Below are 24,798 nucleotides of genomic sequence, written 5' to 3' on the forward strand. Positions count from 1 at the left end.
GCTTAAATTATAGTTAAGCAGTTATGGGTGGTTTATTTAGGCTTGATTGAATTAAAGAGGACTGTTGGGCCTTGGCGAAATTATGCGCTCTACTGGGTGCCATTCTAGTTACTGTAACCATGATGACAAAGCTCCCCCAACCTAAATCCAGCCATGTCATTTTTAACTTAACTAAACCTTAACCAGAGTACCGTCACATAAAACAGATTGATTTTCAGTGATTTGATACAGTTTTAAAGGGAACAGACACACGATGTGGTCCTGCTAATAGTGGCATCAGATCATTAACTCCACCAAGGAGCTTCCATTTTCACCCGTGTCTGTTTGCAGGATTACACAAAAACCACTGAGCGGATTTCCATGAAACTTTGATGGAGGATGGGTCTCGGCCCTGAATAGCCCAGTTAAACTTTTGGTGTGGATCCAGGTAAAGGGAGGGATCCAGGAATGTTTTCTCTCTTTCATTGACATTATGAGAAGGGTTTATATATATATATATATATATATATATATATATATATATATATATATATATATATATATATATATATATATATATATATATATATATATATATATATATATATATATATATATATATATATATATATATATATTTTCACATATATATATATATACATATATATATATTTTGTTTGTTTCTCAGGGAATAATGCATGGATCTTGATGAAAAAAATCAGGTGTCTTTAGGTGGCTGGTAGTACAAAAGTGGAACATTGGGAGAAGGTCTGGGCTCTAACGAGTGCCATTGTAGCTCTACAGAGCAACTTGCTGACATTTTGAATTTGCATATTAAATCAAGCACACTTTTTCTCACATGGAGAAATTGGTGAATGAGTGAAGGGACGTTGCAGTAAAGTTGATGGAAACAGATGTTTGACAATGTTGCGGGACATACTTTAATATCAACAGTGTACGCACGTTTTTTGAATGTTTCTGCCGACCACTCTGACAAGTCTTTGCTCGACCATAGAGACCAAACCATAAAGAAATAAAATGGCCGCAGACATAAAGGCTACATAGTAGAGATCCTCATGGGTCCAATCAGTTCCTAGTACCCAAGAACCTCTTTCTGCTGCCAGAGTCGGTGTTCTCAATGGTGGACCACACTTTGGAATGGTCTAATTTTCCTTCGGCCCTTTAGCCAGGCTCAGCTGTCTGTAGGTCCCTATCGGACTGTGTCCCACTTTGAAAATGAACCTATTTCGGAAATTTCAAAATTTCAAATTTCCGAAATTTCGGATTTTGGGCAAGAGGAAGCAAATAAATTCACCAAATAATTCTATCTCTACTGTAGAGATGAAACTCTACAATACAAAAACATTATTTTCCAGAATTACGGGCATTGCTATAATAATGTGATCTTGTTGTACCCTCTTGACAATATTCACCCATATATGACATGTTCTTTTGCAGAGTGTGGAAAGTGAGTAATACTTGCTTGGAAATATAGCTATAATGTACTCAAGCTCTATGATGAAGTAACAAATGAGATTTGAATCAGAATTGACCGGTATGATGGAAAAACATGATCCTGAATGACAATGGCTTAATGTTGCAACGGGGCTAACCAGCTCCGGCTGTGTGCCTGCAGTCCCACTGTGTGTGTTAGATGAGTGTTAGCTGCCATTGGTGATAATGACAGAGGTGCCTTTGTGTCCGGGTGTCTGCTCTGCCGGTATAAGCAGGTGAGGGGTCATATCATAGTGGGTGGGGCCTGTGCTGGCGGATGTGCAGTAGCCCCGGAGGCTCTCTGGGTCATAGAGGTGCTCCAGAGTGTAGCCTGTCAGGGAGAAGGCTGTATGTTTGTCCAAGTAGGGCCGTGGGTGGGCATGAGAGGGATAGAGGGCTGGGGCTGGGGTGGGAGAAGTCGAGCATGGGCCTGGCCGACCAAATGGGTGGTGTAATGAAAGTGGAGAAAGATCTGTCTGGAGGTAGTCTTTGGGCTTGTGGAGGTGCTCAGACCCTGGACTGCTGAGCCTGGATAGGGGGGCAGGACTAGGCGCAGGGCTGATCACCTGACTCAAACCTCGACACACCACAGTCTGGAGAGGCAGTGGTCCTTGAGTATATTCGGGGGTGAAGCATGGACCAGGGCCCTTTGGCAGCCCATTAGCCGGCCCCATTGGGGCATCTGGAGGGCCCTTGCGCAGCTGAAGTCGACTCTCTTCTTCCTTGATCATCTGCTGTGTGGCTCGGATCAGTGTCTCAATCTTGCTGGGTTCCTGTGGGCTGCAGCGGTAGTGGTCAGCTTGGTACCGATCCCCTGAGTCACTGGTCGAGCCTCCATCTGGGGAGCTGACTACGCTGTCCTCATCCCAGTGGCCCCGGCCTGCAGGAGGACACAATGAAAACAGTCAATTCTGAGGAAATACTTCCAAGAATTAATATTCTTAGCAACTATCAACACCCCAGGCTTACAGCAAACACCTTCAATCATCTCTGGATATTGAGTGGGTGGCAGGCTCAGTCTAAAAATATCAAAGCTTCATCTGCCCATATAGTTCTGTCACTACCGTGGACATGGCCGAGGTCTTGGTCCTCACCATGGTAGCTGTGGATGGCTGTGATGTGTGGCATGCTGCTGTTATATCCCTCTTGGTTCTCCAAGGAGTTCTTGCTTAATGGTAAGATGGACCGGGCAGTGCCCCACCACGCATCCCTGCCAGACGGTGGTGCTCCAAGAAAATATCGTCCTGCCTCACATCGACTCCGTTCACAACTTTGACCTTGACCATGTGTGTGAAGGTGTGAGTAGCCATCACTGGTGGTGTGATGCTGCTCTTCAGACAAGCTGTGACAGAGCATGCGTGGATCAGTGAATTGCCTGTAGACACAGGAGGCATCAAGGCCTTCACTGTGCTCCAGCAGCTGAGGGGAGGCTGAGTCGGTGAGGGGGCTGCTGCCCCACGGACTGTCCTGGTCAGACTCTGACCGCTCCGTCTGGAAGTTAGGATACTATGAGAAATGTGGAGAGGGAGACAAGAAACGAGATTACAGAAAGCCTTCAATGATGTGGCACACCCTCTGGGGGCCACAGTTGAGACCAGTGACACACACAGACACACACACAAAAAAAACAAAGACTTGTTTGCTCCAAGTATACTGGTCTGCTCTGTATACTTATTGACTACCAAAAAGTTAGCTATGCTACCCAAGTCCCCAGGAACAATGCCAGGTTGTCGAATTTGACAGTGTCTACAGGTGAAAATTGCAGGTCAGGCCCAGAAATGCCTTTTCCCAAGCATAACTGTAACAACAAACACAAACACAAGAATCTAAACTCACAAAGAGACCTGAAAGTATTTACATTTTACCATGTGTGCAAGAGTCAGCCACCTTAGCCTATAAAGCACTCTAATCAGCATGTGCTGTGTGCTTCAAAAACGCAAAAGCCTGAAGAAATGTTTCTGTATATTCGCCCAGCGAGCAACTTTAGTTGGAATGCATGGATTACTATTACGGAACAAAGTATCTACTTCTTTGAAAGGATAAATAGTGGTTTATTCACCTTCAAAATTGACCAGTATGATGGAAAAACAAGCTAACATGATCCAGAATGACAATGGCTTAATGTTGCAATGGCACTAACCAGCTCAGGCTGTGTGCCTGCAGTCCCACTGTGTGTGATGAGTGTTAGCTGCCATTAGCATCATAATTTTTATATTTGGATACTCTGTGCACACATCTCACCCATATCACTGATACTCAGTATATGTGTACCAATGATATTCTGGGTGGGTCCGGTCCAGCGGCATGCAGGAACCATGCCAGTTATCCAGGATGCTTTCTATTGCTCCTCTGTAAAAGTGCTGGTGTTGAGCACTGAAGTAGAGGAGATGTGAGTATCAGTCCAAACTGTCTGGGGTCTGTTTGTGAGGAAGTCCAATATCCAATTGCAGAGTGTGGTGCTGAAGCCCAGAGTGTCAAGTTTTGGCATCCTCTGTAGATCTATTGGTATTGACTGCAAACGGGTGAGGGTTCAGGCTGGCAGGGATGTTGCCTATGATGTGCTGGAGAACCAGTTTCTAAAAGCACTTCATGGGGATGAGTGCCACAAGGCGGAAGTCATTTAGATTAGACATTTGAAGCAGGAGGGAATAGTCTCCTGTGTCAGTGAGATGTTAAAAATGTCAGTAATAACATGAGCTATGGCTAGTGATGTTATCAGGCCCAGCAGCTTTAGTCATATTCACTCTCAAAACGATTCTTCCCATATCTGATGTTGTTACTGACAGTGGCCAGTCCTTGGGAGGCAGAGTGGACTCCTTGTTGAATAGATAAAAATGAGTATAAAATGTGTTTAGCTCTTTTGGCAACATGGCCTCATGCATAATTGGAGCGCTCTTGCTTTAGCAGGGGTCGTGACTCAAAAAGGTGGAGAACCACTGACCTGAAGAATCAGTGCATGCTCATTTCAAAACCAGTCAAAACAAGGTGAATGAGTAAGTGCCACAACATGAAGTTTTCGACATCGTAGCAGTTAAGTGCGACCTATATATGAAAAAATTTCCAAAGTTTAAGACCACTGTACTGTGTATTCACATCAGCATCACATCATGTGTGTGATTTGAGTCCAGTAAGTTCAATACATTAAATCCTTACCTGTGTGTATGGTGAGAGTCTAGATTTGGTCTTTGGTCGGGATACTCTGCTCTTGGGAGTTCTGCAGTTCTCTGTGAGGCTGCTGGTGGTGCTGCTGCTGTATGGGAAAGAGGTCTTGGATGTGGCCTGGTCCAGAGAAAGCTGGAGGCCTTTATACTCTGTCTCCCTAAAGACACAAACATAAATTTCATGTAGTGCATTCACCGTACTATTGTTGATGTTTTGCATTTGCATGTCATAGATTTATGGTCCATAATAAAGGAGAGATCCCAGTCCCCTGGAAAGGCTGTTTATTAGAGAACACAAACAGCCCATGTGTACCTGCATGTTTGGCTTTTCTCTAGGTGCAAAAACCCATTAACATCTGTCTAGCAATTAGAGCTTCATCATCGTGCTGAGAGGGCCAGCATGCAGAGAGATGTGTGTTTGTGTTTCTGTATGTGTGAGTGCATCTGCTGGGAGAGGTGGGGGTGTGCTAAGAGGGCTGGAATGGCTGTTGGGATGCTTGTTTTACCAGAAGGATTGCAGCAAGGCCTTCAACAAACACTCTACAGAGGAAAGCTGTCCAATCAAATACACTGGGAGATTAAAGGCTATGTCTGGCTAAATCAGGCCCATAGGAGAAGCTTGGATGTCTCACTACTGGGAAAAGGGAATTGATTTCTCGCTAAAGTGTTCTACAGATCTCACCATGGATGATGAATCAAGTCTGAGACAACAGAAAACCTGGACCGGGTTTGCTTGAGACAAATAGTGATCCATCATCCACACAACTTACAAAGATTTAATGTTGATTTTCAGCTATCTATGATTGACCTCTTACAAGGGTGCAACCAAAGATTATTTTGAATGCCGATTAATCTGCAGGTTACTTTCTCGGTTCATCAGAGAATTGTTTGGTCCATGAAACCGTAGGAAATAGTGAAAAACACAATTTCCCAGAGCCCAAGGTCACTTCTTCAAATTCTTGTTTCATCCAATGACCAGTCCATTACCCTAACGTATTACTATTATATACTACAATATAAGACATAAAAAGCAACAAATCCTTACAGGAGCTGGACTCAGAAAATGTTTTGCATGTCTGCTCAAAAAATTTAGATTGATGAATTATTGTGAATATTTGCTCATGAATTTTCTATCAATCAGCCATCTGGTACAGCTCCAGCCTATTATGTATACGCTGATTACTTTTGCAATGTAGAATATAAATACACTAGGGTTAATACAGTCATTGATTTCAGATACCTGGGGAACACTTGAAATAAGGAAGACAGAGCCCAAAACATCTGTGCGTAAGTGGATTGTTATTGATTTAATTAAAAAAAAAAAAACTCTATATCAACGGATATTATAACCTATCATTGGTCATTAGACCCCTTAAAATGAGGCAGTACCTATTTTCACCCCCTCGCCACAAGTTGCACATGTTATTATGTAGAAAGCCGGTCAGATTTTTCATATAAACACATTTTAGGAGACCCGAGGAGGGGAAATTATCAAGTATCTAAGATGTGAGACAAAAAGGTATTTTTTGCCCAAACAATGATGATTTCTTTTTTCTTACGCTTTTTAATACATTTTTGACTCTTGAGTTTTGTTCTGTGACCCCTTGAAGCATCCCAATTCCAAGGTTGGGAACCAGCTCTCTAAAAGTGAGAAGCAGAACTGTCCTTTCTTTGTTTTACACATGTGTACTTACATTGTTTAACTCACTAAATGTTACAAAATGTAGACATATCAATAAAAGTATTTGTATTGGGCATTGATGTTATGTTCTCTTAAACAGAGAGTGTTGGAGTGCGTGCATTATGAACTATTGTGGGTCAAACATGTGGCTATGTGCTTTTGCTGCTTACATGCCTTTATTTAAAGGATTACTAAATCACTGTCAGGTTGTGGTAGCAGTGGCAGGTGCAGAGGTTATCAGAGCTGAACACACAGTGGGAGTTCACATGCAGGTGAAGTGGCCTTATCAGCGGTGTTATCCAGGCTGTATACACTAAAGCTACCGGGCGAACCAACTCCACTCTGATAACAACACAAAAAAGAAGCATGCTGCCTCATTTTCATCATCACTGTGAGGCTCAATCCATACAGTATCTTAACAAGATTTACAAAAGGCAGAACAAGGAGGAAAACAAGGCTGCACTCCCCTCACACTAAGCTGGAGCCCATAAACGCTCATCAAGTTTACAGCCTATCAATTAAAAGGCCATAAACACAAAGCTGTTATGGATTTGATGTAGGAGGTAGAGGAAATGTGTGTCAAGCTGTTCTGTGCCTCTGAATGCAGCCAGCCGCGCTACTTAATGGAGGGTTTTATAGGCCTTATTCATTCACATGCTCACTTGAACATCTGTGAAATATGCACATCAGGAGTAATGAAATAATAAGATAATAGGCAAGTAAATGGTATCCCTCACTTAATAAGAGAGCAGCTCGTGCAGGTAGAGTCTGTGCCATGATTACAGATTGATTTTATTGGATGGACGTGAAGTAGCAGCATGTAATGAGGATTTTCATGGTGCTGGTGGACTGTTTGTGCAGGATAAAGGCCCAGCAAATGCTATCCCAGTCCAGTCAGATGTGCTTCAGCACCTGCCTCTGTTTATATACCCTGCAGGCAGAGCTGCCAGTCTTAGATAAACTATACCAGGTGACTGACGCCACCACAGAGAGGCTGCCACAGGTAACAGCCAACACATGAGCACACTTAACAAACTCAGTAACAAAGGGCTCAGACATTCTGACATAACTGGCAATCAGGAGAGCAGGTACAGTGATAGAACAGGAATGTCTACTATGAGAAACAGCAGGAAAGTTCTGGTCTTGTGAAAAGAAACCATAATCACATTTCCTTTGTTTCTAACTGATCATACAACAATGAAGACAGAATATGACTTGACAAACTTCCTTCATTTCAAGATTCTGCAAATCAGGCTTCAACAAACAAATGTCATATTTCCAATTAACCTCCAGTTAATTGCTTCACAGCAATCGTTTGTGTAAATCTCTAGTACCAACACTCATTATCTTATCAAAGCAGAGAATGACAGCACAACAGAGTTCTGAGCCACCCCTCTCTGCCCTGAAGCTGCCAGACATGTCAGTAAGATGGGCTTGGTATGAAATGACAGACAACTGTCAGCTATCATCCAATCCACAACAGTACCACAACAAATCTACAAAGTAGTACTCCATAACATTTTCATGTCTGTTCCGTATCAACAATAATATAAGAATGCCAGAGGGAAAAAGAATAATAAGAAAAATAATTACACACAATAGTGATTCAACCAATAGTGAGCTTGTGTCACAGGGTTTTGGATTTGAAAGAGTCGACAAGTTGTTGGTTAGAATAGCTGGATGATCAGCAGTGGGTGTTACATCAGTAATCTACCATCCACCCATCATTTCTCTGAACCACTTGGTCTTTTAATTTATTTTGAATTATGAGGTTACACCCTGTCTACACTGGACGTGTGTCAGAAATGTTTGTTTATCTGTTGGAATAGTTATTCATGTTATCTGCCGCTGTTGTGCTCCATTCACTGTAAGCCAATAAAGACAGCAAAGTCACAGTGATGTGTTTAAGTTTTTACATGAATTCCCATAAGAACATAAGAACAACAAGTTGTTGGTCTGACTCTTAATACTTTTTTACTTCCCTATCCTGTCTGGGACTCACCCCAAGCCCGCTGTTTTGTACAGAACACATAAATCTTTAAACAGGAATCACAAATACATAGTTTCATTTCATTTCCCTAAACAGCTGGTCACTGTAGCTTTTATCATATGTTACTCAAACTTATAATTTATTAATAAGTTATATCAGTAATATATTGCAGTTTTCATTGTCAGTTGAACACTGTCAGAAAATGGTAATTATCTTAACTGTTGATAGCTAATGATCAATGTCGGTCTGGGTGATATGGCCAAAAATACGATCTTTTTTTTTTTAAGCTTGAGACCAAATCATAAATTTGAATTGATTTTTTGTTTTTGCAGAATGCAGGAAAAGTGACACAAAATTGAAACATCATATTTTTAGGATATTATGTACAAGATATGTGAGCATAAATAATGAAAGATCTACACCACCTGCCAGGCTGTCTTTGTTATGTACACTCAAAAAATACAGGTTCAGGTTCTGGCGCCAAACGAATGTTGTTTTGTTTTACTTCTTCTTTATCTTATATTATCCCACAAAACTATCCTCCTACAGTTTTTACCAAATGATTCAACCAAGTACGGAACAGACAGAGACAGAGTTAGAGCAGAAATGTCTGTACAACAATTAATTTCCTCCTGTTTTTGTTCCCGGACAAGAATTTAGCCTGGTATCTGCAGACAGCTGCTTACTAGTGTTAACCACCCAGCAAGTAGGGACAGACTGTTGACTCCTGTGATTTCAACTCTTGTAACAGACACAACAGTTTGTTTATTGATTGTCTCAAACAGTGTGCAGAGCCCTTTTCAGTCTGTCCCTTGTCACCAGTCACCTGGAGGTGGATGGCTAATAGCCAATTGTCATCTACGTTATCTTCTGACTGGAAATACACTTTTTCGTGCATGTTCAAAAAAACTAGATTTTAACAGTATAGACATTTTACACACTACTGTGTACTACTACCATGGTTTACAGATGAAGCAACCGACAGTCACAGTACTGGCCACACTGCTTGATTAGCAGACAGTGCATTAACACCACAGCTGTGATCACTTAGCACCAAGACATAAACATAACAACGCTCATCTCATGTAAGAACCTTTTGGATTTCTGTGTGGCAGTCAGATTTATCAGCATATTGACAACTTACTACTGATAACTAAATCTAACAGCATTTAGGAATACTCACGTGAGAACATAGTTGACACTGACGATGCAGTGAGGTCGGGATGATCGGCTGTTGTGTACAATGGTTGCATAACTCTGGACCCAGACCCAGCCGCCCTGCTTGGCCAAGAAACGGTAGTACTTAGTTGTGACCTGACCTTTCACCAGCACTAAAGACCACAAGATGGGAGAGACATAACAGCAAACCATTACTGTGTGGAAAAAAATACAAACAGTGCAAACAAGTACAGCATATAATAAATTACATGAACAAATAGAAAGGTGATGAATTACTTAAAATCAGTCAAATCTGACATTGGAAAACTGCACTGAATGTACTTTATTTTGTCTTGGCTATGTTAACATAGCAAGCAAATCCGATTTGTCTCTCAAATCAGATCTGAAAGACGGAGTGTTTACACTATTATTTGAAAGAGATTAGATCAGATTTTGGGGTCCAGATATCAGCAACATATCCGCATGGGTTGCTACGGTATCGATGCAGGCGTCAGTAAGTCTGCATACTAGTGACGTGGTTCTCCAACATGGAGGCGTGACCAATCATCTCACTCTTCAAACAATTACACTGTTGCGGAGACAGCCTGACTCCACAGTTGTTGTCAGTTGTTCTCTGTGTTGTCTTGCATACTGCTCTGCTAGCAGTGGCGTGGATTTAGATTCTGATGACGCTGTGTGAGTCACTTGGAAATCCAATATGAGCGGCCAGAGTGTCCAGACAGAGACGCACCTTAGAAATCTGATTTGAATCGCGTTTCCAACCCCCACTAAAGTGGTATGGCTCGGATTTGCAGAAATCCCATTTCATGTTGTTTTTTGCTGTCCAGAGTTCCTCAGTCTGGATACAATCTGGGTATGCCAAAAATTGGATTTGGGCTCGTAGTCTAAACATAGCCTTACACTATTGTTCATAGGAGGAATGAGCTGTTTATTATATATTATCATATTAAAGCATAGGTTTACCCAAAATTGGAAAGTTTGTCATTATCTCCTCCCTCCATGCTGATGGAAAGTCCACAAAACATTTCTGGAGCTTCACAGCAAAACAGAGTTGCAGCATTCTGCTTAACAACTGAAGTAGCTAGGGACTTGCTTTAAAACGTAAAAAACAACCAAAGAAAAAAAAACATGGAATGGTTCCATATAACTCATCCGGCATAATCCAAGCCACCACAAACCCCGAGATCCCAAACAGATTCGACAGGATGTTATTCAAACCCTTTTAAAAGCTGAAATCTTCACTGTAGCTGTTATGAGAAACGTGTTAGCACGCAGCCCGCAAGTGTGTGCATAAGCTCGACAGTAAGTTAATGGTGTTAATATTGTACTTTCAAATCAAGTTGGGATCTCAGCGCTTCCAGGGACTTGGATTGCGCTGGATGAGCTGTATGGAGCCATTTTTATGTTTGTTTAGTTTTTTACGATTTAAAACTTCTCAGTTGTTTAGGCGAATGCTGCAACACTTTTTGACTGTGAAGCTCCAGAAATGTTTTGTGGACTACGAAAGCTCATCTGACTTTCCATCTTCATGGGGGGAGTAGATAGTGTCTAAATTCTAATTTTTGGGTGAAATTACCCTTCATAAATATTAAAAATGAACAACGAAGGAATGGAATTTCTTTGCTTAATTCTTAAAAAATAACTTCAGGTAAAGTAACATAACAACATTATATGATCTGACCTGAACATTGCATAGCAACACAACACATAACACAACTTAAGGCCTTTGTCCAATTGGTGTGAAATTGTGTAAAAATAAATATGACCTCATGTTGTGTCAATCATGTTTACACACTGACTCTGAAACCTTCGTCCATCTTTATATTTTGGAACAGTTTTGATTTTCAGTGTGTGTGTCCCTACTCCCTACATAGACGTACTGCCAGTCACAGTTCAGGATCATCCGGTTTGGGTTTCTTTTTAATGTGTAGTGGACTTATGTTTAATGTGGTTCCAGTATAGCTAGCAACGTATCAAACTGGACCACTGACATCCCAAAATACACCTGATAGTGATCTGGATAACTCCACAGAAACTCTCCATGTCTTGTTTTCAAGATTGTCTTTTCCTTTTCTCAGAAAGTGAGGAACACAAAATCATCTTCACTTCTTGACCACTATTTTGTCTTGTATTGTGAATTTTTGCAATGAATAAAATAATTAACACCTCAGACTCGGTGGTCAAGGTTTCTCTGTGTAAAGGTTTTATATTGGATGATAGATTAAAAAAACAACATAAGGTCACATATTAAAGCAGTATAGCGTTAGAAAACATAATATAACAGTGCATAGCTTGATGTAGTTTGTCTGTACTTGAACAGTGTGTGTGTTTATGTAAGTGTGTGTGTGTGTGTGTGTGTAGAGAGAGATAATTTGTAGAAAGGTAAAACAAACCTAACTCACACAAGTGATGAGCACAGCGCAGGTGGAAAGAGTCACAGCTGTGGACGTGATGGTAGAGTGTCTTCTCTATCAGATCCTGAGGCTCGTAGCCTGTCAGCTCTGCAACCCTGACACACACACACAACACACACACACATACACACACAGAGGGTACATTAAAGCCTTCCCATATATAAACACACTCACACTCTCATAGACATATGTGGTCAAAAGTTTACATACACTTGTAAAGAGCATGTACTGTATATCATTGCAGTCTTGATTATCAATGATTTCTACAGCTCTCATGTTTCTGTGATGAATGAGTGGAACACATACTACTTGTCACACAAAATGTTCATGAAGTTTGATGAATTTATTAATGAATGATGAATTTATTATGTGTCTTCTGAAAATGTGACCAAATCTGCTGACTCCAAAATATACTTACAGTAACTTGAACAATTAATGTTGGTGATCTAGAAAGTTGTGTGAATCAAATGTTCTTTTTAGCATGACCTCTTAACTTCTTCTGAGTGATTCTGATTGATACGAGCTGATGACCTTTCTAGGCCCATTTTAATATGGCTTATTTGATTCACCCATTAGACTCAGCCACAAAAAATGGCACAGTTGTGTCACTGCCACGATCATGAAGAAGACACAAACTATCACCTGCTGCTGAGAGAAAACTGGTCAGGATGGTCAAGAGTCAACCAAAAAGCACCAAAAAGAAAGTCTGCAATGAATAAGAAGCTGCTGGAAGACAGGTGTCAGTGTCCACAGTCAGGTGTGTTTTACATCAGCATGAGCTAAGAGGCTGCCATACGAGAAAGAAGCCCTTGATCCAGACGTGGCACCTTAAAGCTGGACTGAAGTTTGCTGCTGATCACATGGAAAAAGAAAAAACCTTCTGGAGGAAAACTCTGTGGTCACATGAAACTAAAACTGAGTTGTTTGGCCACAATGAGCAGCAATATGTTTGAAGGAGAGAAGGTGAGGCCTTTAACCCCAAGAACATCATACCTACTGTCAGTCATGGTGCTGGTAGTATTATGCTGTGGGGATGTTTAGTTGAACTACACAGATTCTGTCAAGAGGAGTGGTAAAAAAATTCAGCCAGAGGATGACCAGAAGCTTGTGGATGCCTATCAGAAGCAGCTAACTGAGGTGAAAATGTCCAAGGGCCATTTAACCAATAATAAGAATTAAAGTATGTATATTTTTGATCTAGCAGATTTGGTCACATTTTCAGAAGACCTATAATAAATTCATTATTGAACCAAACTTAATGATTTTTTTTGTGACAAAGTAGTTTGTGTTCCACTCATTCATCACAGAAACATGAGAGCTGTACAAATCATTGAAACTCAAGACTGCCATGATATACATGTTTTTTACCAGTGTATGTAAACCACAACCACATTCCTTTTACCAACAGGGGTTGGACTATAACTCTATACCAACCAAGAGAGGACCTCTGTTTCTGGACATTTTGAAAACAACCAAAAATGGGATAAACCACACAAAATATGTTACAAGCAAATATGTGGAAGATCTCACATCCGCACACACACACTGTACATGCATACATTTATCCACTGTGTGCAGGCAAATACAGAACACTGCGTTGTACGGAACGTACCGTGAGTCAAGGAAGATGAGCTTCATGTCCAGGCTGGCTCTGAACATAAACATGTTGCTGTGCAGTTTGATCTCAGTGACAGCGCTGGGTGGCAGTGAATGGCCGACAGCCACCAGTCCCACGTTCTGATAGCAGCCGTCAAACGGAGACATGTCCAGGCTGTACTGACGGATCTTCAGGTAGCCACTGCAGTGGATCACCTGGGCCAAGAGTTTGCAGATGGATACAGTAAGTAAGTATAAAAATCAATCCATACATGTTCCAGTAGTCCTATTCAGTCAGGCTCAGGAAGAGTGAAGCAAACACATCCGAGAAGTCCGTCTTTTTTTAAACAGCTTGATATTTATCAACACTTGCTGATTGTGTCACTCAGGCCAAAATATTCTAATCGCAAGCTTCAGACTGCGTGGTGGGCTCTTTTCTTGTTTTTTATCATCACTCTGGATGAGCACTAGTCAGGTTTCAAACTTTAGTTGAGTTTTGTCAGATTCTATTTTATTATTTTTGTAGGAGTCAGTGATTTTATTTCACAGTTACAAAGCACTAACAAAATAAAGACAGTTGCACACATGCCAGTTTAGCAGCACAGCACTGTTACCTTGTAGCCGCCACAGGTAAGACCAGCGTTTCTTTTAGCAAGGACACATTTCATTCTCAGAAAGAAGGAGCGTTCCATCTCATATTCTGCAGAGAATAAGAAAACATGCAAAAACACCAAGTTATTTATGCTGTATGATGAATTCATGACATATACAGTACAGCAAGCCTGGGTTGTTGATTACCGTGAACAAAGTGTGAATGGTAAGGCTGGTGTGCTGTGAGGACGGCTGTCATTTCATCGTGGTCTGCTGGATGGATGTATTCATAAATGCTGTTTCCCGTCAACTCTACCTGTTGAAAACAACACTCATCTCAGAGGTGTGACAACTCAGGGCCACCATTTTTGAAGCGGTACACTCAGCTTGTCAAACCAACCTGCGACAGGCCCAGGTGGACGGATGCTGTTTCTGATATATACATTATTTTCCCATCTGGAGCCACCACAAAAATGAAGCCATCTAATGTCTGAAAGAAACAACAATTAGAGTGTTATTTTATAGGTTACCCACAAGGCCAAAATGAATTTGCTTTTTAATAAAATCTGTGTTATTGTCTTGAGACCATTCCCACGGCCAAGGCATAGACACTATATTGTTTATTATTATGATTACTGATGAAGATCTGTTGTAATAACATCATGAAAAAATAATGATTTAAAGAACGTAATTAAATAACAAACACAAATAACAATGACATGTAACATGTGCTTTAAAAGGAACATCTGAATTAACCATGCAGTTCAAGCCGTTGTTTGTTCTGCTGTTCACAACCCAATCACAAGTATAAATGTTGGCATGGCAATGTACATTCCTGCAAACCACACATATGTTGAAACTTTACATTTCTTTATACATCCTCTCCTCCTACCGACATGAAAGTCAGCTCATACAGGCCTACTTTTAATATGAATGTGATATTACAGATATTGTAGACATGTCGATATGGTACTATGAACATACAAATTTAAACACAACTGTGGTTAGTAGACACGAAAAACTGACAAAATGTTATGCCGGTAACTGGGCTGCTACTTCATTCAACTGAGAAATGTTGCTAGTGTTTTGTCAACCCATTGTGAACAATTAAAAACTGAACACTATGACCTTCATGAAGCTAGGATTTATTACAGTCTGCAATCAGCTTAGCTGGGTGTAGCCTACTTAATAAACTCACATGGAGTGGAAGAATATAATGTAGTGTATTATTAATATTTGTCATATTAACCAATAAGAAATAGTATGTAATAATGTAAATAAGGAACACTTCAGATCATAATCATCTTAACTAGGGATGTTAATTAATAATTGTTAAACAATTAAACACAGTCAAGAATTTAACTGATAAAAATGTGTTAACCAACAATCAGTGATGGCACAAATACATCAGAAAGTATCTTAAAATTACAAATACTTGCTCATCAAATAAATCAAAATTAAATACAAAATACTGTTATGAGATAATGTATTTAATCAAAATACAAGTCATTTGTAATTACAAAATACAAAAAATAACATTTTATACAAAGATATTATTATTGTAAGATATGACTACATTTTGGCCATTTAGTAGCCTCAGTGTGGATTTTGTTGGGCCAGTTGTTGAAAAGCAACAGACCAGAGCTTTGCAATTAAAATGAAGACATTATTTTGTGTTATTTAGTTTATTACTCAAGTAAGTTGGTGTTAACTTTATCTATTCTTTGAACTCCTAATGTAGCCCACTCTGATTCACATCCAACATAGATCATGTCAGTGGTTAAAACAGTTTTGTAATGGAAAAAGTCCTACATAATTCATATATTGTTGATTAACCAATTCTTAAGAGGACGCCAACTATCAATCAAAAAAATGTCTATTCTTAACCTCTACAAATTAAGCTCTTATTTAACAAGCAGTTTATTTCCATAGCTGCTAGCTTGTGGCTAAAGCCCTCAGTGGCTTGTCTTCACTCTGTGGTCCTCGGCCAGCGCTGGCCAGCATAGCCTTATTTGTCAAACCAGTCAACCTACACTGTCATTATGAAACCTCATTTTAGGCCAGCCTGTTGCCCTATTTGACTATTCTGTAGACCTGTTTGAAAGCTTGTAGCCCTCTGGTCCTCTCCATTCTGTAACTGACAGTCCTGTAACCGTGATCGGCTGACACGGAGCTCTGTTTGGCTCTCTTCTGTGTCTGTCTGACCAGGACTGGCCAACCTGTGGTTCTCTCTGCTCCATTGTGTTGCTGCTGATGTGAGAGGGGCTGCAGGACAGACTGAGGCTCTGTGCGTGACCAGGAATGTGTTCAGCTCATTTCACTCTTAAAGCACATGAATGAAGGCAGCAGGAGGCAGATGGCAGCAGCCATTAACCCCTACACACACACACACACACACACACACACACACACACACACACTGTCTACCTAGGTCTGAATAGTAATAATAATAATAATAATAATAATTATTATTATTATTATTATTATTATTATTATTATTATTATTATTATTATTATATCTTGTTAGGGTGAATTTTCCAAAGAGCTAAGTTGATTTTTCTTTCATTTTAATGAGAGCTTGAAGGGCCTTTTAAATGACCTTAAATCCCACAATGTGTTTCAGCTGCTCTTAATACTAAGTACCTGTAAGAGATGGGAGCCTAGTTCCTGACTGACTCCATCCAGAGAAGTGCTGCGGCTCACATGACCCCAGGACTCCCCAAGGCCTGGTAAACAAATCACACACACACACACACACACACACACACACACACACACACACACACACACACACACACAAGAAAAAAACAGTTACAAGAAATATACTTTCATATTGTACAATGAAAGCAGATGGAAACAAGGTGTTTCAAATTGTTGTAAGAGGGTGTAATTCTATAGTTTAGACACTCTATCACACTGCTATGAATAATGAAAGATTCATAAACTTATTGTACAGACATCATTTTATTGTCAGCACATTATCACAACAACTTTAGAGGCTTTAAATGAGCACTCTGTAGTTTAGGTGAAGAAATGTTAATGAGCAGAGAAAGATGTTCATTGGCTGATTTTTCTGCCTAAACAAACTAAATAAACAAACTCTCTTTGTTTTCATGACTGAATAAACTGAATAAACAAACTGACCTTAAAGGACAACACAATTTATACTGTTTTACTTTGTTTATATGTGGCGGACCCTGCCACCTTTCTAGCTTCAAACAGTGTTCTGGGACCTTATTTTCCTCTGAGAACAGCTTGTTTATTCACTTATGGAAAAATAAATATTTCTGAGTTTGTATTATGACCTCATTAATATTGTAAATATTAAAATTCAGAGATTGAGTTTCTTCTCCAAAATGACACAGTGCCCCTTTAATTACAGCAATGCAGAAACAAATAACGCTCAGAATAATGTCTGTTATGCTTTTAATAGACACCATTTTATTCCTTTATCCTTCAGTACACAATTACTGAATATGATTTCAATTTTACGATTGTTCACACATTTAACTGCATTATATGATCACAAACAAGAGAGACAGATGAGAATACCAAGAGAAGAAAGTGTTCCCACTGCGGGTACAACAGTGTCTGCAGGGAGAAATGTGGGTAAATGAAGGCTGCACTGCACGGGCTCCAAAAATACACCACACCTATAATTAGACTGGAGCGGACTTTTATCGAATCCGGATCATCGCCAATGTTGCAGCGTGAAAATATAAAGCATAGATCCTCCACAGCAGTGGTGGAAACACCGTGTGAGACGGTGTGATGCAGCAGCGCTCCGTGCAGCAGCGCTCCGCATTGAAATGCAAATCCCGCTCTGCAGAGCAAACAGGCGGCATGCAGGGATCACAGCGCCCCGCCAGCCTCCGGACCCATGTGGAGCGAATATGGACTTCGAGTTTGCATGAAAAGACACAATCAAATTAATCGACAAATACTGACGAGTGAGAAAAAAAGTCGCTGACTTCCACTTCACATCAGAGAGAAATAAATATAAAGACAGAGCCTTTAAAGAGGCTCATCGGAGAGGACAGCCGGGAGAGAGGGAGCTGAGCAGCAGCGCACCGCCGACTGCCCGCTGCTCTCTGATCAGCGCCTTCAGTCAGTATCAGTTATACACCGTGAGCCCGGCACGAGACACATGGCCTGCTTATTAACGGTGCCGCAGTTAGAACACGGGGTTTATCATTTGACGCGACTATGCTGCTGATTTCATACATATTTAATCAGTCCTCGCAAAAGTTCCTGGTCTCTATAATAATAATATTAATAATAATAATAATAACAATAATATTAATACTAATAATATGATAATAATAACAACAACAATAATAGTAATGTAATAATAATAATGATGATAATAATAATATGATAATAACAACAACAACAATAATAGTAATGTAATAATAATAATGATGATAATAATAATATGATAATAATAACAACAATAATAATAGTAATGGTAATAATAATAATGATAATAATAATAATAATAATATGATAATAATAATAATAATATAATTATAATAATAACAATATGATAATAATAATAATGATAATAATGATAATAATAATAATATAATGATAATAATAACAATATGATAATAATAATAATGATAATAATAATAATAATAATAATAATAATAATAATAATCGTGTTAGCAGGTCAGTTTCGCTCAGTTCATTAGTAAGACGCGTATGGTCACCATATAAAAAGAAAAGAAAAGAAAAGAAGAGAAGAGAAGAGAAGAGAAGAGAAGAGAAGAGAAGAGAAGAGAAGAGAAGAGAAGATGAGTAAGAGTCGAGCTCCTGGCCTGATGGTAGCTGTGGTGACATTACGTCCTGACTGTGATTATTACAGAGGCTCATCAGCACGGAGGAGACGGTCGGTGGCTGAGCCGCAGGTGAAACAGAAACTGGAAGTGTGAAGACAGAGTCAGAGCTGCTGCACCGAGCAGCACCCGCCTCTGAGCTGCTTTCTATACAATTTATTATTATTAAAACACAAGATGTTATTCACTAATTCTTCTCGTTATCCTATAATATTTCAGACAATCATGTGGCTCTTATTTGATACAATATCTCTTTTGCAATTTGACATTATGAGAGCATTCGTGGGTGACGCCGCGTATTAGAAAGAAACCAGAGGATGTTTAGGCGTGAACGGTAAAATATGCGCAAGATGAAAAGAAATCACAAAATAAATGAAAGGGAAAATATAAGCATCTCTTTAATCTTGTGATGCTTCAGATTGACTAGACCCCCTGACCTCCAGAGTGGATGTTTTTATGAAGAAGAATTTTAAAAAATATCAAATGAAAAGGCCATTCATATAGGCTATTTAAACAATATGATCTAAATAGCAAGACGTTCATTTGTGAGAAACTTGTTTAAATAACTAAATAAAATGTTAGCTAACTAAATGAATAATTAGTAACCCCATTACACCATAAATAAACTGGTGTCCACAGCTGTTCAGTTCAACAGTTTATAACACTGAAACAATTGTGCTGAGGTCAGGCAGCTCCTCTGCGCAGTATTCTAATCCTGTGTTCCGTGAACGCATCATAACACATACTTACACAACAGCAGCATTAATGATAATAATGAACTTAGTGGGGAGTGTCGGGAGCTGTTACTGAGGGAACCGGACACCAACAGTCACAGGTACGCTGAGGGCTCTAAAGTGTCGAGAACTTAGGGAGCTGAGCAAAAAAGCTCCACGTGGAGGAAAAAAAGAGTCAGCTAGCTCACTTATACGTGCATTATGTGTTATACTGTATAAAACATGTTGCATATTTCAAGTCACACATAACGTTTGAATTTTAACTCAAGACAAGAAGTGCATCTGCTGAGGAACACCATGACATGCAGGTGGAGGCTGAGGAAGTGGACCTTGAGTTGGGATTTTACACATTATCTTGATCTTTATATTAAACATCGCTTTTACTTTGCAATGACTTTGTGATTTGAAGCTACGGTGGCCCTATAAATAATTTAAGATTTAAACTCTATCAGTCACTGTAAACAAGACATAAATAGTGATTTGATTTATCATACAGTAAATATAAGAAGTGATTTCAGCCTTCCTCTCTGTTTAAATCTCTTTCAGAGCTTGGGGTAGAGAGAATTCAGCCAGATATTTGTGGTGTGGGGTGTCACGTAATTTAACCCAGTGTGGACACCATGACTGAGGTCGAAGTTCATACTACTGACCACTCTGAGTGCCATAAATAAAAGTGCCCCCCCCCCGAGTCACAGAAAAAACAGAAAAAATCCTTCAGTACATCCCCTAAAAATTAAGAACACTTTCAGCTTTTCTTCTCCCCACTTATGCAAACCACTAAAGCCCTCTCAGATGGGCTTCACAACTGAATCATCATGTGTGCCCTGTGGTGGAGAGTTTGTAGGGGTCCTTGGAGTAAAAAGGTGTGAGGAGTCTGAGTGAAGAGGTCCGGCCTTTAAAACAGCAGAGGTGATTTAATGGGGAAAACATAACACGGCCTGTAAAAGACAGAGGAGTAGAACCCTGCAGCCTGAAAGATTGTCCCTTGAATTATTCAGTGAGCTCCAGCTTATGTTGCCACACATGTGAAACAGCACAGTTTACCAGCCAGACAAGATCGAGTCATGCAAGAAATGCAGAATGTAGGTGGCTGGTGTTACTGAGAGCTGAGAGTCTTTGAGGGCAAACTGTAAAATGTACAGTATGGCTACTGCACTAAGTATTGATAATTGCAACCTCGTGGATTTTGGAGGGAACATTCTTAACATTAAATGTACCTCCCTCAAGTAAAACTGAGCTGTCTGACTTTCCTTTACTCTAGTTCATCCTGATTCACACTAAATGTTTCAACCTCCTGTCACAGTTCTTTGGAATCCTGTGGTTCAATAATAGGGGGTTTCTCACAAACGCTCTGCACTTTGCTTTATGCAACATTTATTACAAGAATCTCTTGGAATGTAATGCTGCCTCACAGTTTCTTGTGAATAATACCAAATGCTTATGCAACAACATTTGTATTTGTTTATATTCATATTTGGTTCCTTATCTGATTTTTCAGATATAAAATATTTAAATGTACTGACATGTGAATATATGTATATATAAAAAAGATGTTTAAGTGTTTTTTTTTGTCATAAAATAGAACAAATAAACATAATCTAAATACACTTTCAAAGTATGCTTTTAAAAAGTGATCCAGACAAAACCAGCCATGAAGTGCTGGAGACGTGTCTCCTGTGTATATGACACATATGATAATGCGCGCTATGATGAATGGATTACATTTAGAGAATCGCCCATGTTTCAGTCTCCTGGTTTGGTCGTTTGATTTTGACACTGATCGTGTGGTATTTGAATATAAGGGCCAGAAAATGTAGCCCACCATATAGTTGGACTTAGTTATCTGTGAACATGTTTTGTGTTGTGTCAGGTTTTATTCCTGTTATTATAAAGGCCCCTCTGGCTGCGGACATTTGAAATAAGCAGCAGCTACAAATACTGTGGTGCACAGAACTGGATAATTGATGTGACATTCTCTCAATATAATATATCTGCTCCTATCAAACACGTTTGTATTTTTATTTAATTTCTATTAACTGAAATGAAGTAGGCTAAATAATCAATACAATGCAGTCCCTCCTGGTGCTCTGATAATGGGTTTTATCACTTGTTCAAAGCACATTGTAACATGCATAATTAGGCTAATCCTATAATTCTGATGCTGACTGTGATGGATCTCATTCTGCAGTATGTGAGTCCAGTGAGGTAGCTGATTATTACAACACTGTCAGAGAGTGAAGACACACATAGTGTCCAGGTCTCCTTTGTGTTTCCCTCCAGGTTCTTTGTCACTCCACCTTCCTTCCCTCCACCACCGCCTGCTTTACTGTTACAAGGAGCTCCATATGTTGAGGGATCAGACGTGCACATCATACTAATATCCGCGGCTCTGCACCAGTCACGCAGGATGGAGCCTCATCACAGCTAATCTGCTGGCAGGGGCCGCCAGGGGCCCCGGGGAGACACCACATCGCTGCAGGCTGGGGACACGGACAGACGGACTGAGGGACACAGGAGACTGCTGCTGCTGACTCCATACACTCATTTAATAAAGGAGGACAAACTGCGGAGGATGTTAATTCTGACTGTCATTTCTTCTGATCAAATCACAATAAGCTGCTTGATTTAATGTCACCGCGATAACACAGATTGTATTTCAGTAATAACAGCCCACCAGGACAGATGCAATACACATTTACAAGTACCGCGCTGAAGCAGTGGGCTCAGAAACCCTGCACATACATTAGGCCGATTTCAAATGTGCGCACAATCACTTTCCTCTATTTTAGAGTAGACTGATGTTCAACAATAAAAACACAGGAAGTACATTTCATAAAGCACGTGAAATATTTTATGCGCAAATATGTGCATGTATTATTAATATTATTTTGATAAACCTGTAAGATATTTGAAACGCGGAGTCACCGATTTTTCGATCCTTTAAAACTGAGAAATAAGCTCATGAGATTTGGAATTTGCTGGCGACAAATCACCGCATAAGAAATCACAATGATTCGTTCATTGTTTACAGTGTGGCCTATTATTTAATATCAATAAATCATAAAAAACAGGCGGTAACATTTTTTATAACATGCACACGGCACGGCAATTATAGTTAAACATGCCTATAAAATCTTAACTGATTATATCAGTTTCATCTATAATTAGCCTTTATATATACAGCATACTAGTGTCACTGTTAGAAATATTTTGCTGACTATAGCCTGTTGCTACATGATTATTGATGAGCCTATGTGATTATTAGGCTATGGCAAATGGTTGATTTTATTTCAGTGTAATTGTTACTTGTGTCTTTTCTTTATTCAGGTGAACAGCTCTCTTACCCTCCGGAAAGACTATTCTCATCTTCAGGTAGCTGGTGGTCAGTCGGATGATCGAGGCTTTATCCAGCTGGGAGGTGATGGCGGAGGGCAGCGGCAACAGTTTGGCCAGTTCATAAAACTCACTGTTTTCCTTCTCCCGTCGAGTCCGGGCAGCATTCTTGGACTTCTCCTTCATGTTGTCGTCTCTGTCTCACACACTGCTGGTCCACTGTCACTCACTCAATGTCCAAGTGTCTCATAGTACTGTAACGGAGCTGTTCCGTCTCCGAACATGAAATAGACTTGTCCCTCTGCTCGGCCTAAGATCCACAGCTGCTGGCGCGTGGACACGTTCCCATATTTCCAGGTGTTCCGGTTGTTGGCGGCGAGCGGGACGCGGCTAATTCCTGGATTTCGGAGGTTTACAGGGGCGTTCTGGTCAGCCCATTACAGGGCTCACCGCACACTTGGATCCATCATACCTGGCGTTAACGGGGACAGTGGAACCGCTGGAGACATCAGGCCCTATAGGATGACACACTCATCAGCAGAGCTTCATCAGTGCCCTCATCACTGTCTGTGCAACTGAACACTGGAGCCACAGCTAACGTAACACTGACGAGGACACTTGTTTGAATCTTTCTACAGAAAGTGGCTGTATTTTTTTAATTGAGCTACATTAAACGGAGCAATATAAGCTTGTTCTCCTACCTCAGCGCAGATACAAGCGACAGTTTGCTAAAGTGATGCTTGTTGGGCTTCAAAGTGTCCGGACTGGATCTCCAATATGCCTCAGCATTGGCATATCTGCGATCCTGTGTGATTTTATGGAAAGCAACGCGTCCACAGCCTCCTGCTGCTGCAGGCTCGAAGATCCGCCCACTGCAGCGAACTCTGCTCCTATTGGACAATGGGTGCCCTGTTCACGTAGTTATTGGCTACTCTTTAGAGTGACGCGCTCCGTGAGGAACGGGGTGAAAATGTTCACCTCTGGCCCGAACTGGATTGAAAAATCCCCCAGAACCCGTTCACTGACTCATTACTGGGATCAAACGGTATGTGCAACTCCTTAAAAAATACGTCACTTTAAAATATTTATTGTCTGTCCACAAAAATACAGATTTCGTCGAGATTTCCTTAAAGTATTTTTAATCTGTAGGAGCCTCTCTTTCATTCGGCGCAGACTGACTGTAACTCTGCAGACTTACTGTTATTGCAGCTCAAATGCAACGAAATGTGAGCTTGAGCTTGTGTGTGTTGTAATGTTTGGTACAAACATGTTCGTTTTACAAGCAGATTATAACAACTTCCCTTCAGAAAGATCGAGGTGTGATTGATAATGCGTGTGTGTGGTGTTAAGAACTAAGATTTTTGAATAGAGTTTGGCGTACATTCAGTCTGAATGGCGTTGTGCAGAGGCCTTTCTAACCTAATCCTCTGACAGGCCGGGGTTTAGGTTTGTTTAAAGGCCAGACTATATGACACACACTACTACACTACACTTAGTCTAGACTGAACTATGTGTCCTTTACATCTAAAACCGAATCGAAATTGTTGTATAACTTGTTGTAAATAAAGAAAAGGTAGGCTTATGTGTAACTATCTGTTGAGTCTCCCCCCGGAGCTGGTCTTTCCATCATGTTCTGCACACAGGAGTAACCCAGGTTAGTTTTCACTTCTTGGTAAGATTACCTAGAACAGGTACACTAGGCCTGCTGAAACAGTGTAGGCCATCATGTCGTGTGTTCAGTATGGAAACACAGTGAGGACGGATTCGGCTACTGATGGATTACTCTACATCAGCACAGTACTGAACGA

At 40.3% G+C, this 24,798-nt stretch overlaps 1 protein-coding gene across 1 annotated transcript; it reads right to left on the minus strand.

Moving 5' to 3' along the window:
- Positions 1 to 1,640: 1,640 nt before the first annotated feature.
- On the minus strand, positions 1,641 to 23,176 carry sim1a (SIM bHLH transcription factor 1a). The gene is made up of 11 exons (XM_073487483.1): positions 23,002 to 23,176; positions 16,729 to 16,811; positions 14,486 to 14,575; positions 14,293 to 14,401; positions 14,109 to 14,194; positions 13,511 to 13,710; positions 11,887 to 11,993; positions 9,489 to 9,636; positions 4,627 to 4,792; positions 2,568 to 2,979; positions 1,641 to 2,353 (listed from the first exon to the last, which is right to left on the minus strand). Exons 1-11 carry the CDS (start codon positions 23,174 to 23,176, stop codon positions 1,641 to 1,643), a joined length of 2,289 nt encoding a protein of 762 aa, XP_073343584.1.
- Positions 23,177 to 24,798: the final 1,622 nt, after the last annotated feature.

The sequence above is a fragment of the Pagrus major genome, chromosome 18 (genome assembly GCF_040436345.1).
Source record: "Pagrus major chromosome 18, Pma_NU_1.0".
Lineage (NCBI taxonomy): Eukaryota > Metazoa > Chordata > Actinopteri > Spariformes > Sparidae > Pagrus > Pagrus major.